Below are 14,586 nucleotides of genomic sequence, written 5' to 3' on the forward strand. Positions count from 1 at the left end.
ATAAAAGGTTCAGGTACAGCACCATTACTTTCAATTCCCTGGAACTTTGATTTATAGGATCCAGTCTCCAGTGTCATATTATAGGGGCAATTTTGTCTGTAGGACAGACAAAGGATGTGTCTCAGAACAAATACTGACTTTTTAGTGAAAACTCACTACAATTTCAGTAAAGTTTCAATCAAAAAACCTAGGTGAAGAAAAGGAAGTTGCTTTGACTGTTAAAATCATTACATCCATTTTACTGAAAAGTCTAACAGCCTCCTTGCTTTGGCATAAGAGCACTGCTTTGTCAGGAAGGGTATGTTTTTTGGCAGGCCTGTGAGAATCTCTAAAGATTTGTTTAAGTCACAACTCCCTGAAGATTGTCAGTTTGCATATAGTGAGTAGAGATCTGTGTGAAGATTTGACAGTTAAGCTTTTCAGTGATTCTGTCTGAACTAAGCGTAGTCCATAACATAGTCACAGCAGCAGAACAGGATTTTCTTGCTCCTCTTCTGAACAGCCAGGGGCGATTTTGATACCACACAGAAGATAAGTATTCAGTATTTGAGGAAAGATGCTGCAGAAGTGGGAGGCAAAGAGGTGAACTGCTGGATGAGCAAGGAAGGAGATGGGGACAATTGGGATGAAAGGCTAGATGGGTTGAAGAGGGAAAGAATGAGGAGCAAGATTTAGAGAAGATACTAAGATGTAAACCCAGGGAGGAGAAGGGGATTATGTCTGAGACATACTGTATGAGAACTAAGCAGGTCAGTGCAGAGGAGACTGGAACAGCACTTGCCTGTTCAGCCCTGCTGGGATTATGATGAATTAAAAGAAGCGGCATTGAAGGTAGCAAGCTTTGTGGCATTAACGAGTGGCCCCCAGAGTATACTTTTGCAACCTGAAACTGAGGCCTTGGACTGCTGGTGCCATCCAAATTAGCTCAGAAGGATGAGAACCGTACAGTACCCACAAACCTTCTAGATCTCATGGTCAGCCACGTGGGAATCAACATGCTCCTCTGACATCAGTTTTTCATTTTTCCCCAGTTTATTTTGTGCTATGTTTCTATATTCCTGTACATTTTCAATTGGGAATACCTAATATAAAGTCTTATCTTCTTACAGGCTTTTTCTGCTTCTAAATTGTGCCGCTATTAATAAGTTCAGGGAATTACCAAGCTATGCTTTACATTTCTGTATACTAATGACAAATGTCATGTTCTTACCCTGCCTCCTTACTGATTACACTAAAACATTTGATTACTTATATTTGATGTTCAGAAACTGCAGTTCTGAGATGCTTCTAATTTGATTAGTTTTTCTGAGTAAATAAATTGTATTAAGATGGTGCTAAGTCTTTCTGAAATGTGTCTAGAGATTTACAGAATTTCTCAAGTAATCAAGATGCCCTGTCAAATGGCTCATTACTATGAAGTGAAATTTTACCAACAGTGTCAGTAGACCAGTTACAAAATAATAAAAATAATCTGAATTTTCATACTTTTAATCCATCTAGAAACATGCCACAAATTTTAAAAGTAACGCATCTCAGTAAGTAGCTTCCCATACCCTTTGAACTTTTCTGTAGCACTACTATAAAACTTCAGAATATTAATCTACCATTAATAGGTAAAAAAAAATGATAATTTATTTTATTATTTGGTTTCATAAATACTTTTGTTACAGTAATGGCATGTGTTGTCTCTGCTTTATTGGAACTCCAGAGAATCTTACTAGATGATGGTGAAATTTGTTTTTCACCATTGTCAACCATTATCTCTTTCGTTTCAGCCAGCTACTTAATGAATAAGGATTTTTTTCTAACATTTTCTATACAATTGTACCACCATCAGTATTAAAAAAGTACAAGAAGCAGAAGTTATGTACAAGCATTTTCTCTTTGTGCAAAGTTTGTATATATGCAAATACTACTCAATAAACTTAAATAAAGATAATGTATCTTATAAATGTTCCAAAGTACAATCATCTTAAAAACTACCAGCAAACCAGGCTTTCTGTAATAAGCCTATAATATATTTAAGGTAATGTTAATAAAAATAGGTATCCTGAAAGTAGGCTCTTCAGTCCATATTTATTCAGCCAGAAGTGCTGAGAACTCACAGAGCCTATCCTGGTACATCAGAAAGATACACTGGAAAATCTAGACATTTTTATTTATTCAGATGCTCAAATATAAATGGGATACCTAGATTTGAAATAAGTATTACCCTTAGTGTATCCTATGGATTGTATTTTCTTAGTTTACTATACAGTCATTCACAATTTCAACCAGTTCAAAAAGCAGCTCTTTATGAAATATAACAGATGGAAGACTTGGGTCTTTTTTCCATTACCAGGATTGCAAAATACAAATGTTCAGTAAATTAATGCTAATATAAAAATGCACGGTTACTTAAGAAACTAAAAGAAAGCACGGTAAGGGCAATCAGGAAATGTTTGCAAAGCTCAGGGAAAAATCTGATTTTCGATCTATTAAAATTCTTCTTGACATTGCTAAAGGGAAAAAAGTGAGCAAGGTATCTCTTAATATGTCATTTGGAACTACGAAGGTCATTCGGAAGAAAAGGTAATGTCTAATTAAAAATCTCTCTCAAAAATAATGTACTAACTTCAGACTGAAGTTATGTGTTTTGCTAAAATGTTGCTTGCTGAGTGTCTGAGGATATTTCTGGTTTGCTTACCTACTTCTTTGAAGTAATCACAGATTATAACTCTTCTTCCTACTGAGTAAATAAGACCTGCTTTTTGATATTTTCCATGTTCTCCACCACTTGAAGAAGGCATCTGGTCATCAAACAGTCTGAAAATTAACAGTCCATTTTCAAGATTAATGAAGCATATTAGCTTGAAAATATTAAAAACAAATTGATTTTAAACAAAATGAAAATGCAAAACACAGATTATTTAATTTACCTTTCTTATGTGTGCTTTTATTTACTGAGCACTATCATCTACACTGTGTCTACCATGAATTTCCACATCCTTCCTTTTTATAGAACTTTTTTTTGATCCTAATCTAATTTTTATAAGCCTCTTACTGGTTTTATTTTTCCATACCCCTTTACTGTTTACAAAGAATTTATATGATTGCTAATTGTAAATTTAGTATTGTTTTCCTTTAAAAAAAGCGAGAACAGAGATTGTTACATATTTATACAAAGCACTAGAAATGAAATCCACATCTATCTAAATCCATACATGGATTAATGAGTCACTGCCTTAAAAACATGAACTACTGCAACCTCCATAAAAAAAAAATCACAACAATGTACTATTCTGACACACAGTCACAAAAACCATTTAAGAGTTTGAATGGTTACATCCCAAAACAAAATAGTCAAGACCTGTCATGTTTTCAGTATAAGCTGAACATACCATTCCTGTTAGGTGTTACATGACAATATATGACTGGTAGTGGAAAACTCTCTTTAAAGTAAATTAATAATTAGTATAGAGGCCCACACCCAAACTGTACGTCAATTATTTAAAATAATCCTTTAGACAGGTAAATCATTATAGTAAAAAATTTAGATGGACATTTCAATCTTACAAGTTGAAAAAGACGACAGATATTGAGAACACTCCTATAAAAACTAGACTGGATATATGAACAGAGAAACTATTGAGTGGAAAGAAACCAAACCATGAAAAACATTTATATATGAAAGACGTGTTATCTCAAATAGAATTGGAAAAGTCCTGATAGATCATCAAGTGTTAAACGCTTCATAGTTTCTGTAATGCTGAAACAATGAAGCATTTTCGGTTTATGTAGCTTTTTGTGCTCAAAATCCTCTATGCTGACATAAAGAGTATAACACACACAGGGCTAGTCATTGATCTGCTTTCTGGTCTTACTTCTACCACTGATTCTGTGACACTGTCAAGTCACTTAAGAACTCTTTGCCATGGTTTTTACATACCTAAATGGGGAGCAATCGCTTCTATCTGCCTCATCTGGGTATTTGAGATTTGATTAATGTGCTTTTTGGACAACAGATTAAAGTCACTGTAGAAATATATAGTATTATTTTTACTACATATAAATATTAAATACAAATTAAAATTAGAATCCTCACACCCAAGCTGTACATCTATAATCTCTTCTAGGAAAGTTATGCTTAAAAATCAAAAGGGACAGAAAAGGAAAATCACATAGATATAAACCAATAGAAATTGATGTTCTAAGTATATTCAGACTGTGGAAGTGGTGTGTTTAAGTTACTCTATAGCCTCAGCTGAGACTGAAGCTGACTGTGGAACTACATCACATTACATGATGTCAGTTACCAGTGCAGTGGCTATTCAGGCTGTCCCATTGGCTATTTCAGAAGCTGGATATGCAATGTTTTAGCTCTTCCTGCTGAGGCAGAGACTCTTCAGCTTGCTCATTCCTGATTGTGTGTTTGGTACCTTTCAACAGGGGTGTTGCCAAGGCGTGGAGCCAGGCTTACTTTGGAGAAGGCTCAGGCCCCGTGCTGCTGGATGAAGTGCGGTGCACCGGAAATGAACTATCGATAGAACAGTGTCCAAAAAGCTCCTGGCGAGAACACAACTGCGGTCACAAAGAAGATGCTGGCGTTTCCTGCACACCTCTCACAGGTACTTCAATTACCAATAATCACCCAGGAAAATAGTGACAAATACAGAGTTCATAGGTCTGCAAAGGGAATTTTTAAAGTTTGCAGATGCACAAAACCCCACAGTAATAAAGTGTTGTGGCAGTATCAAAACGAACAACCAGCTGTTGGCTATGGAAATATTACAGCTACAGAAAATCTCATTATTCCACACAAAGCCTTGGTTCCTGAGTAACATGCTAACTGCCACTTACTATGTGGGGCAGGCCTTAACTGTGTATCGCATCTCTCAATGGCAGTAAGCATTGCAGCATAAAAGCAATGGGAAATAACAGAATATACAAAGAAAAAGATAAGGTGTATATACAGTGAAATCATGTAATCGGAGCCCACTCCTGTGGGCTTGGTATGTAATAAGGGCTTGGGGGATCAATATCTTGTGCTATTTCTCTTGCACTTAAGCAATTACATTATGCAACACTTCACAGCTGACCAGGTGCATTGTGGTGTTTCTTTCATCTTCTCATTACATGACACCTAGTGATCAGCACTAGATTTAGTAGTCTAATATTCTGATCAGATACAGTAAATGCAATGTTTTTAATTTGTTTTAGAACAATAACTGGACCTAAGAAAAAACTGATTCTTGTTTTTGTTTTTCCTTACTTGTTAATGACACAGATGGTGCATTAAGACTAACAAGTGGGAAAGGCAGTCATGAGGGACGCCTGGAGGTCTATTATACTGGGCAGTGGGGCACAATCTGCGATGATGGGTGGACAGAGCTGAATACACAGGTGGTTTGCCGACAGCTGGGATTTAAGTAAGATTACTTGGTATTAGATCTCTGACTCTTTGACTTGACAATGATGACAAACATTTACATGACCCCTACATTATTCAAGGGTCTGGTTTTTTTAATATTAGCTGAGTGCTTCATAGAAACTACTGAATTAAAATCCATTAAAGCCTGCTTCCCTCAGTCTCAAAGAGATATTTATGGCCCCAGTTTAGGTACAAGAAAAAGCTTAAACTGAAGTTGTGATTCAGCAGTCTTTATTCACTGAGTTCCTTCCAATCACCTTTTTGGCTGAGATCAATGCATACGCTATAGAGAAAAACTGATTTGTTGTATTCTATTTTGCCTATAAAAGTTTGATCCTTCAAAATCTTTGCTTGTTGAACAGTCATTAAAAATCACAGACAGTCTCAAAGTATATATAAGTCCTTCTGGATCTGGCTCAGAAACACCCACAGTCTGGCCCTGGAACACTGTTATGTATTGAAAAGCATGTTTTAGAAAAAAATCCCGTTAGTTTCATGCATTCACTCTTCACTACTTTTCCTACTGACTGTGTCTACAAAGATGCACTCTCACTAGGTGACTGTTGTCTTGCCTTCAGATTATAACAGCTCACATTCAAAAAAGAACTTTCTCATTTTTCCCCAGACTGTAACATTTAAATGTATATAAGACTAAGAACATGCTTTAAGTCTCAAAGTCAGCGAGACAGCCATATACTTAATTGAAGGGAGGCCTTAACCAAAGGTATTAGATTCTCAACTTTGTATTAATGTAACAGTAATTCCTTAAAAAAACATTACCAAAGAAGCAGCATATGGTGCTCTCATTGAATTTAATGCTAACTGAACCTGCTCAGTTATGGTTAACACTGTTTACTGTTACTACTTGAGAAACCTTTATTTCTTCAGAAATAATTTATCTCCTTTCTCGTGCCTAAGTATCACATGCCCTCTGATCAACGTGGACCAAACTGTTATGTATATGTATGTGTTATGCAGGTATGGGAAAAGTGCACCCGAGAGCTACTCAGAAGGAAGCTCTGGGCCCATCTGGCTGGATGATGTCAGCTGCTCAGGGAAGGAGACAAACCTTCTGCAATGCTCAAGGAGAGACTGGGGAAAGCATGACTGCAACCATCAGGAGGATGTCAGACTCATTTGCCATCCAGATAGTGACAGCCATAAACTCTCACTTGGTAAGGCATCTCTTTGGTAAGGTCACAGTATGAGTATTGCAGCGGGTGCAGATCCGAGCAAAGTATAGTATACCTAAGGATGCTCAAAATCTCAGTATTTGGCAGATGTGTGCAAAGAAGAAACAGGAAGGGAAAAAAGCTCACTTTTCTCCTGAAGATCACAGGAAGTAATCAAGCTTTGTTTAAAGGAACATAAAACAGCCAGAACGTTAAAGATCAACACAAATTTGTAATGTAACAAAGTCAGATTCCAGAGATCCTGTTCTCTCAATCTTCACCAGATTTTAGACCAATTTGGCACTTCCTAATGGTATACTGCATTTCACTCAGCACCCTCCAAGTTCTATCTCACGCTATCAAAAGTTGGAGACATACCCAAGCACTGAGGAATATAAATAAATACTATATCCTCCAATGGCCTTTCATTCAGACAATCTGAAAAAAAGAGATACGGAGAAAAAGGGGAAGTTCCACAGATAGCAAGAAGGAAGAGGAGCATGAAATTATTTCTGTATTACTATTGCCTATCACTTATATTGTACCTGGGTGAATGGGCCCCACTTGCTGACCAGGATGGAATGATACAACAAACATAGATCAAAGAGCCGGTTCCGATGTCAGAAAGCCTACAAACTTGTATGAAAAAAGAATAAAAAGACAAATAAGAAAACAACTGAGAAAAAAATACTAATTACATAGTGGCATTGTAGAACAAAATATATACAAATGAATTAAAAAAAATCCTAAATGCACACGTAGATAATTAAAAAAGAATTCTGGCTATCAGATATGCACAGTAAAAATTACAGGGGAACAATGGGTTCCTCAGCAATTCTGAAAAACAGTTTCATTTTTAAAATTTGCTGCATACAAAGTTTGTAGCTTGTCAGTAGGTAGCCTTTTACAAAATTGTTGCCTGTATTCTTTAGTTTACCCAAGTATATTTTAGTTGATTTTGAAATTAGAATTATAACTACTGGAGTTAGATTCACAGCTTCTCCTGAAATGGAATGGATTTGTATGCCTGAGTGCCTCAAGTTCTCTGGAAATTACAGAGTGAAGCTCTATCCTGCAAACTAAGACATGAATTTACTACACGACATTGCTACCTGTTGTAACAACAATCAGCACTTCCACATGTACTTCTCTAGTCTCTCCATCTTTACAGTCTTTTTCTTTATATAGCCTTTTGACCCTCTCACAGTCCAATGAATGTTTTATGTTGCAGTACAGTTCCATTATGTGTAGATGATGTCAAATCATATTTGGTAGAAAGAATTTTCTCAGACCAAAAGTAACAGGAATTCAGATCATGACTGCTGTCTTTACAGATGCAAACCATCTGTGCTGCTTTGCTCAAACTCCTATAAAATATAATCTCAGCTGAAGGAGGTCTGGTGCAGTTAAATGCATCCATATGGTAACATTCTCACATCCCCCATTACCAGAAAGTTACTTTATAATTTTGTGCTTATAAATATATACATATATATGTACACACTAAAACACAAGAAGATGAAATAACAATAAAATGGCTATACTGTCTCATTAATATCCCATGCCTCTAGCTGGGTAATATCATTTTCACCTAAATCATATTCTTCCAGAATAACACATCATTTCAACAAGAAAATGAAGACAGTATATCTGACATTTCCTACACGATTTCTGATTGTAAAGTGGACAAAGATTCTGTTGTTACAATTTACTTCCCAGCATTTGAAAAGCCTTTTTTCTCCCTGTAAGGATGCATTCAGTGGGAAAATATGAGAAATTAGTAGATTATATGACTTGAAGAAATACAGACATTAAGGAACACTAAAAATGCGATACAATACACTACAATAACTACAATAACTACAATAACATTTGTTTAGTATGTAAGATCATGACAATGTAGCTAAACAGAAAGTTAGTGAAGTTAATTCGTGTAACTGTCCAGGCAGTATGAACTCCCATATAAGCAATATGCTTTAAATGACATTTGAAGCAAACAGACTTTAATTTTGTTTTCAAATCTTTTCTCTTTTACTTAATGAATTAGGCCAGATTTAACTTGCTCTGATCCAGAGTAAGGTTTGGTATACAAAAGTTATTCATACCTTAAATTAATCTGAATTAAATATCAAATGCAAATATCTCAAAATACAGCTTTATTTAAGAGCATAATTAAGTAATTTCTCATCCTTTCAGATTTAGAAAAGATTAGAAACAGGTTAGAAGCATGAGGAACAGTCTTTCCAATTATTCTAAAAAGAAACTCTCATTAGTGTATTACGGATTATAAACTATGACATACTAAAAGATTTAGAAGGTGATTCTCACTTAAACATTATAAAGAGACCTCAGAGGAATTCATAACTGGTTTAAGGCTACTTGCATTGCTTGCATGCTATGAAGGAATTTTAATGTAAGTGAGAATCAAATGATTCAAAATTTAACTACAGGCCAAGCACTGAACAACCATTATTAATTAAGTCTGACTAATCCACATAAGTGAGATTTTGTATTATGAACACGTCTGAATAAGCAATCAATTTAAATTGCTAGAAAAATAATCATGCATTAGTCTAGAATAACATGCTGCAGAACATTATGCTATCACACAAAATACGCTACAGAGCAGCAGGCATAATGATAAGTAATAACTGAAGTTCTACACAATGCTGCACTTTTTTGGTGAGATAGTGGTTAAGAGGAGTTGTAGCCAGGAGTTTGAGAATGGATTTATGAATTGAGGTACAGTTAAATTCACCCATAAAGTTTCTGCAATTAAAATGTGTCCAGCTTGTATGGCTATCATATCAAAGATATCTCAGGTGTTTTCTGCCTTTAGGGGGAGAATTGTTCTGTGTCCATTGTGGTCAAATTCTGAGCTATGATGTCACCTATTTGTATGAAATGAAGGAACCAGGTGAACTCTGAAGTGCAAAATACAGTATTATTTCATATTTGTCTTGTAATTTGTACAAACTGCTTCCCTTTGCTAGCCAGGAAAAATACGACTACTTAAACAGCTGATATTAAGCTTGTTGAACATAAACATCAGTTGATGCTATACACAAAACGTGATGAAAATGACTTAAAGTACTAGTTCTTGCTTCTGTTGTGGTGAGTTGACAGCAGCAATTTATTCCCAGGTCCTCCCATCAGGCTGATGGATGGTGAGAATAAGAAGGAAGGACGTGTAGAGATTTTTATCAATGGCCAGTGGGGCACAATTTGTGATGATGGATGGTCTGATAAAGATGCAGCTGTAGTCTGTCGACAGCTTGGCTACAAGTAAGAAAACTCATTAAGCTGTTTTTCAAGTTATCTGTTTGTTGTATCTAAAAATGTTAAGTTTCTGCAACTGAGTATCACCAACACGTCTGATACACCTTTTAAAACTTGTCTGTTTGGCATTCTTTTAGAAAAGTGTATTTACACGATCTGTATAAGTAGTAGTAAGGCTATGTCTTCAAAAGGAATATTCATTAACTAGCGTAACTGGGAAAAGGAATTTTAATATTCAAAGGCATATCACAGTGTGGCAACTGAAATGCAAGATAATACTAGTTATTAAAATTTTTTTGGAAGTTAAATATTCCAAATTACTATTAACTAAATACTATATTTTATTTGTCATTTATGGTGCTACATGTCTATATGATATAAACATATTACACTGATTTGTTATTTTTTTTACACTTAGTTGCACTAATGTAACTGAAGCAAATTTGATTTAGTGTATCTGCTCTGTGCTCTTTGCCACTTGAACTGTTAATTTACTTCTTTCATCTTCCGTTTTCAGATTTCTAAACATTTTTTATAAGTTAGAGTGAAATTTGTAATTTGGAAAGAATGAGGAAAACTAATATTAACATCTAGAATAGCATAGATGATTATATCTTCTGTGAACTACGAGGATTCTCTGTTTCATTTCTGATTTTGCGAGAGCTCTGTTTCACCATACTTGAGACAATTTTCATTCATATTACAATTTTTATATTGAATCATCTAGTCAACACAGAAAAACCTAAGGAACTGAAATTCTAGTGCTTTAGTGATTTGATGTAACAGTAGATATAGAAAAACCTTAGGGAACTTAAAATGTCTTTTTCATTACAACAGCAAAGAAAATACAAATATTCAGAACCTAGATTTGGTTTACCACAGTCTACTAAAATTGTCTGGAATTTGGATAAAATTTTGAGGGTAATGGTTGTACTGTTTCAAAAAACTCTTGATCTGTTTTCATTGAAAGGTATAATTTTGCATATTGTTAATATTTATCTTTTGTGAACCTTAATGATGACGACTTTGAAATCCATACAGGTTCTAACATAACTGTTAACATTTTTAATGAAATATAGCAACAGGTCAGTGTCCACTGTTACAAGATGTGGATATGATGTCTGCAGATTCAGATGTAGGCACACCAGCTACTGAATTCCTAGTTTCATGGGTTTTTTCTTTTATTTATTGATCTGGCTTGACTCAATGTAGCTTAGAGATTTGATAAAAATGTTACACAAAGGATAATGGCTTTGGCCTGCATGACAGTAATTTGAATAAGCTTCATTTAATATAGGAATAGATCTGACAGGAAAAAAACACCCTCTAATTAAAACCACTGTAATGTGTATGTGTCATTTTTAAACTAAGTTGCTTATCAGGCTTACACTACTCATGCAATTTTTTCTGGACACCTAAGAGCAGTAAAGATACAACAACTATAGGGCAGACAGATAAACAACAGAACTAATATGAGCTGAAAAATATCCAGAACACTAGTTAAATACAACAGGAAACTAGTGAAATGTCTTCTCTGAGTGTATCTATAAAGAAATCTGAGCTTAAGAAATACAAATCATGTTATCTGTTCGCTGTATCTAACAATGTAAAGTCTGTGCAACGGAATATCATCAAACTATGTCTGAATACATAATATATGCCTTTTAAAAATTGTCTGGTATCCATTTAGTAAAGCATATTTATAAGTAGTAGTAGACTATGGCTTCAAAACTACACAACTTGACTTGTATTATCTCCCACTGAATCATCATTTTGTCTGCTTCATCCTCAGCCTCTCTGGCCTTTTAGATGTCTCCCTCAGATGTTCAAACTCAACCACTTATCCCCATCTTTTTTTTTTTTAAATCTCTGCAAGGACAGACAGTTGGCTGGATTCTCAATTTGTCCTGTCAGAATGTGTGGGGGGTTAAGATTATAGGATATAACAGAGCACATGTTTCCTGAAGGACTAGGGATAGACACATTTTAGAAATCTAAAATTAGGTTGCAGAAATTGGGAGAGCTTGTCGGAAATGCTGGACCTTGGTGACCCTTTGTCTAGACAGTTGCATTCCACAAACCTGACTATGCCATTATGTGCACTGATGAGCTGGAATTGCTTCTGGGCCTAAGAGTTCATGCACACATCTTTTTGCTCAAGTTCAAATTATATTCAGTGGTGAACTGACTGTTCCAAAGCAAGGCTGGGGCTTCTGGGTTCATGCACCTGAGCTTGAGGGTTGATGAATGTTTTTTCTTTAGAAATAAACACATTATGACCTTTTCCTGGGACGAATTCAAAAAACACCTAATAGTGAAGTTGACATCAGTTTTCATTATGACTGATCACAGAACTAAACAGTATCATTTGACTCCCTTTACAATGCTATGTTTAATTCTAAAGTCTTTCCTACTGGGGAATTACATTCCTTGGGGAAAAAAATTCACATATTTATGATTACAAAGGGAAGAAAAGACTGCCTTAAAAAGGAAGACTTGTGCAAGCAAAGGGTAAACACAGAAAATGGACTGAGTTCTTCCTGTATATATTATTCATATTGTCAGTACTTATCTGTACATTTATTTTACAAAATCCTGCTTTGGAACATTCTCAGCCATTTACTAGAGTTCACTCTGAGACTGAAATAAGAAAATTCCTGAGTTGGCAAAATCACTAGGTTCAAAGCAATACTAGTTTTAAAGATATCTCATTAACCCAGTTTGTGAAATCCATGATTAATGTTAGAAAAACATAATATAAAGAACATTAAAAAACAGCCCTACTGATTGGCTAAAACCAGTCATGAAAACATAAAAGTAATTAATAGCACCCTAATAAAAGTATATTTGTAGCAACATAAACACTAAGAGAACACATACCTTTCCTGAAGTACTATCCACTGTGTGATTTGGTTTAACATATGAAAGTGGAAACATACAAAAGGATACACACACATTTGTTAGGGGTGGACTAAAACCAGTTCTAAGAACACATTCCAGCACATAACAAACATGTAAGGCTTAACACTTCTACATGTAGAGATCTCCCAATTATATGAAATAATTTTCTCTATTAAGCTGCACTCTTTGCTCTACAACATCATGATTTTTACATTTGTTACCTAGTTGTTTTTTTGTTAAGAGTGGGTATGGACACTTCTTTCATAGCCATTACCAGCAAACTGAGAGATTATTGATGCACAGTAAGAGATAGATAGTTTTCATATAAAGGTATGAAGAGTATGCAGTCCAAGTCCCGTGATTCAGTTCATGTCAATGCATGACTGCAATCCATATGCACTAAGTTCCCTCCTTCATCTTTGTCTCTCTACATCTCTTTCACCTAAAATATTTACATATGCGATCTCACAGATATCAGAGTATTCTTTGAGATCTATCGGTAAGCCAATGGAGGCAATGGCCTTGTAAGTAGCCAGTAAATCTGCAGAGACAATTCTATACTACACTGCAATAAATACTTCTCTGGGAAAAGCTAAGAATACTGTAATGATTCACAACAAAGTAGTTTTCAATATCCTGAGGAACTTTAGAGCAATGCCCTAAAGCAGAAACTTTGTTTTTTTGATATAGAGATACCAAAACCAGGTAAGAATTTGCAACAAGTGCCTGTACTGTCTCACTATTTTGTAATAGCATACATGGACACATCAGCCATCCACAGATACAGAAAGCTGGACATTTTTTGTTGTTATCTGTCATCAGAATATCATTCACTAAAGAAAAATATTTGGAGCAAGAAGAGACACATTGCTTGTGACTGACAAGTTAAATCATACTAAACTCGTTAGGCAAAGACTGCCCTATACTGGTTCCAAAGTCAGCTGAGGCTTTGGATTATCTGGTAAATACACACTAGCCTTGGAAATTCAAAATGTGTAAGGATAGTTGACCTTGTGGTATCATCTCTGTCAAATGTTTTACGTGCTTCTCTTTCCTGGCTTTTTACAATTCATGCATTCTAACCAACATGCCCTACTTAGAAAACCTGCCTGCCTACCCTTCAATACGTGGTAAAAAAAATCCAAAGAGGCAAGACTTTCTATGTGCAAGTTTGAAAAAGCAGGCAGCTTGTACGTGTTACTTTCATGTTTCAGTTATATGGATACGGGCAACTGATGGCTGGATTCTTTGAGTTTGATCCAGCCACACTTCTAGTATGATGAAGCTTTGAAAATAGTATGACAAATCAAAATTCCTCCCCAACAGAGAATCCCTAGCTGATGAACTAGAGCATGAACTCTTTATGCATTTCTCACCTATCTTCCCCAACATTGCAGGTATTAAAAAAGGTATAAAAAGAGGTGTAAAGGAAAATAAATACTTTCTTGCCTAACACAATTTCATTCTTTCTTTACTCAAGCATTTCATAGTACATGCAGTTACCCTTTTGTATATATAGAAGTACTGTCCTTTCCAATATGCAATTATAAAATATCCTATAAAATGGATACCTATGATATAGTGCAATATTTTAGTTATCTAGTATTCTGTATATTCTTATCACAATAAAATATCAGTAAATTGCTCTTAACTGATATGTAAACTTGTAGTTCAGACACACCTAGAGGCAGCTGTGGCTTCCTGCCCCACTCCTGTATAGCCAGTTTGGTGGTCTCCCACTTACAATTCTTTCTGACTCTTAAATGATATACAACAAAACATTTATTTTTTATTAAGCAGCATTATCCTAAGTAATTAAAAGTC

General features: G+C 35.2%; 2 protein-coding genes across 3 annotated transcripts in view; one reads left to right on the forward strand and one right to left on the reverse strand.

Moving 5' to 3' along the window:
* Positions 1–14,586, reverse strand: part of METTL14 (methyltransferase 14, N6-adenosine-methyltransferase subunit) — an 86,246-nt gene that overhangs the window by 51,791 nt on the left and 19,869 nt on the right. The window contains exons 3-4 of the mRNA XM_054823702.1: positions 7,128–7,218; positions 2,687–2,805 (exon numbers count right to left, since the gene is read on the reverse strand). The gene's annotated coding sequence lies outside the window, so the exon portion shown is untranslated. The remainder of the gene's footprint in view (positions 1–2,686; positions 2,806–7,127; positions 7,219–14,586) is intronic.
* Positions 1–14,586, forward strand: part of PRSS12 (serine protease 12) — a 43,578-nt gene that overhangs the window by 14,372 nt on the left and 14,620 nt on the right. For both annotated transcript variants that reach the window (XM_054823700.1, XM_054823701.1), the window contains exons 5-8: positions 4,429–4,607; positions 5,267–5,408; positions 6,389–6,585; positions 9,726–9,867. In XM_054823700.1, coding sequence (XP_054679675.1) covers positions 4,429–4,607; positions 5,267–5,408; positions 6,389–6,585; positions 9,726–9,867 — 660 coding nt within the window. The remainder of the gene's footprint in view (positions 1–4,428; positions 4,608–5,266; positions 5,409–6,388; positions 6,586–9,725; positions 9,868–14,586) is intronic.

This window comes from Grus americana, chromosome 4, assembly GCF_028858705.1.
Source record: "Grus americana isolate bGruAme1 chromosome 4, bGruAme1.mat, whole genome shotgun sequence".
NCBI classification, from domain to species: Eukaryota; Metazoa; Chordata; class Aves; order Gruiformes; family Gruidae; genus Grus; species Grus americana.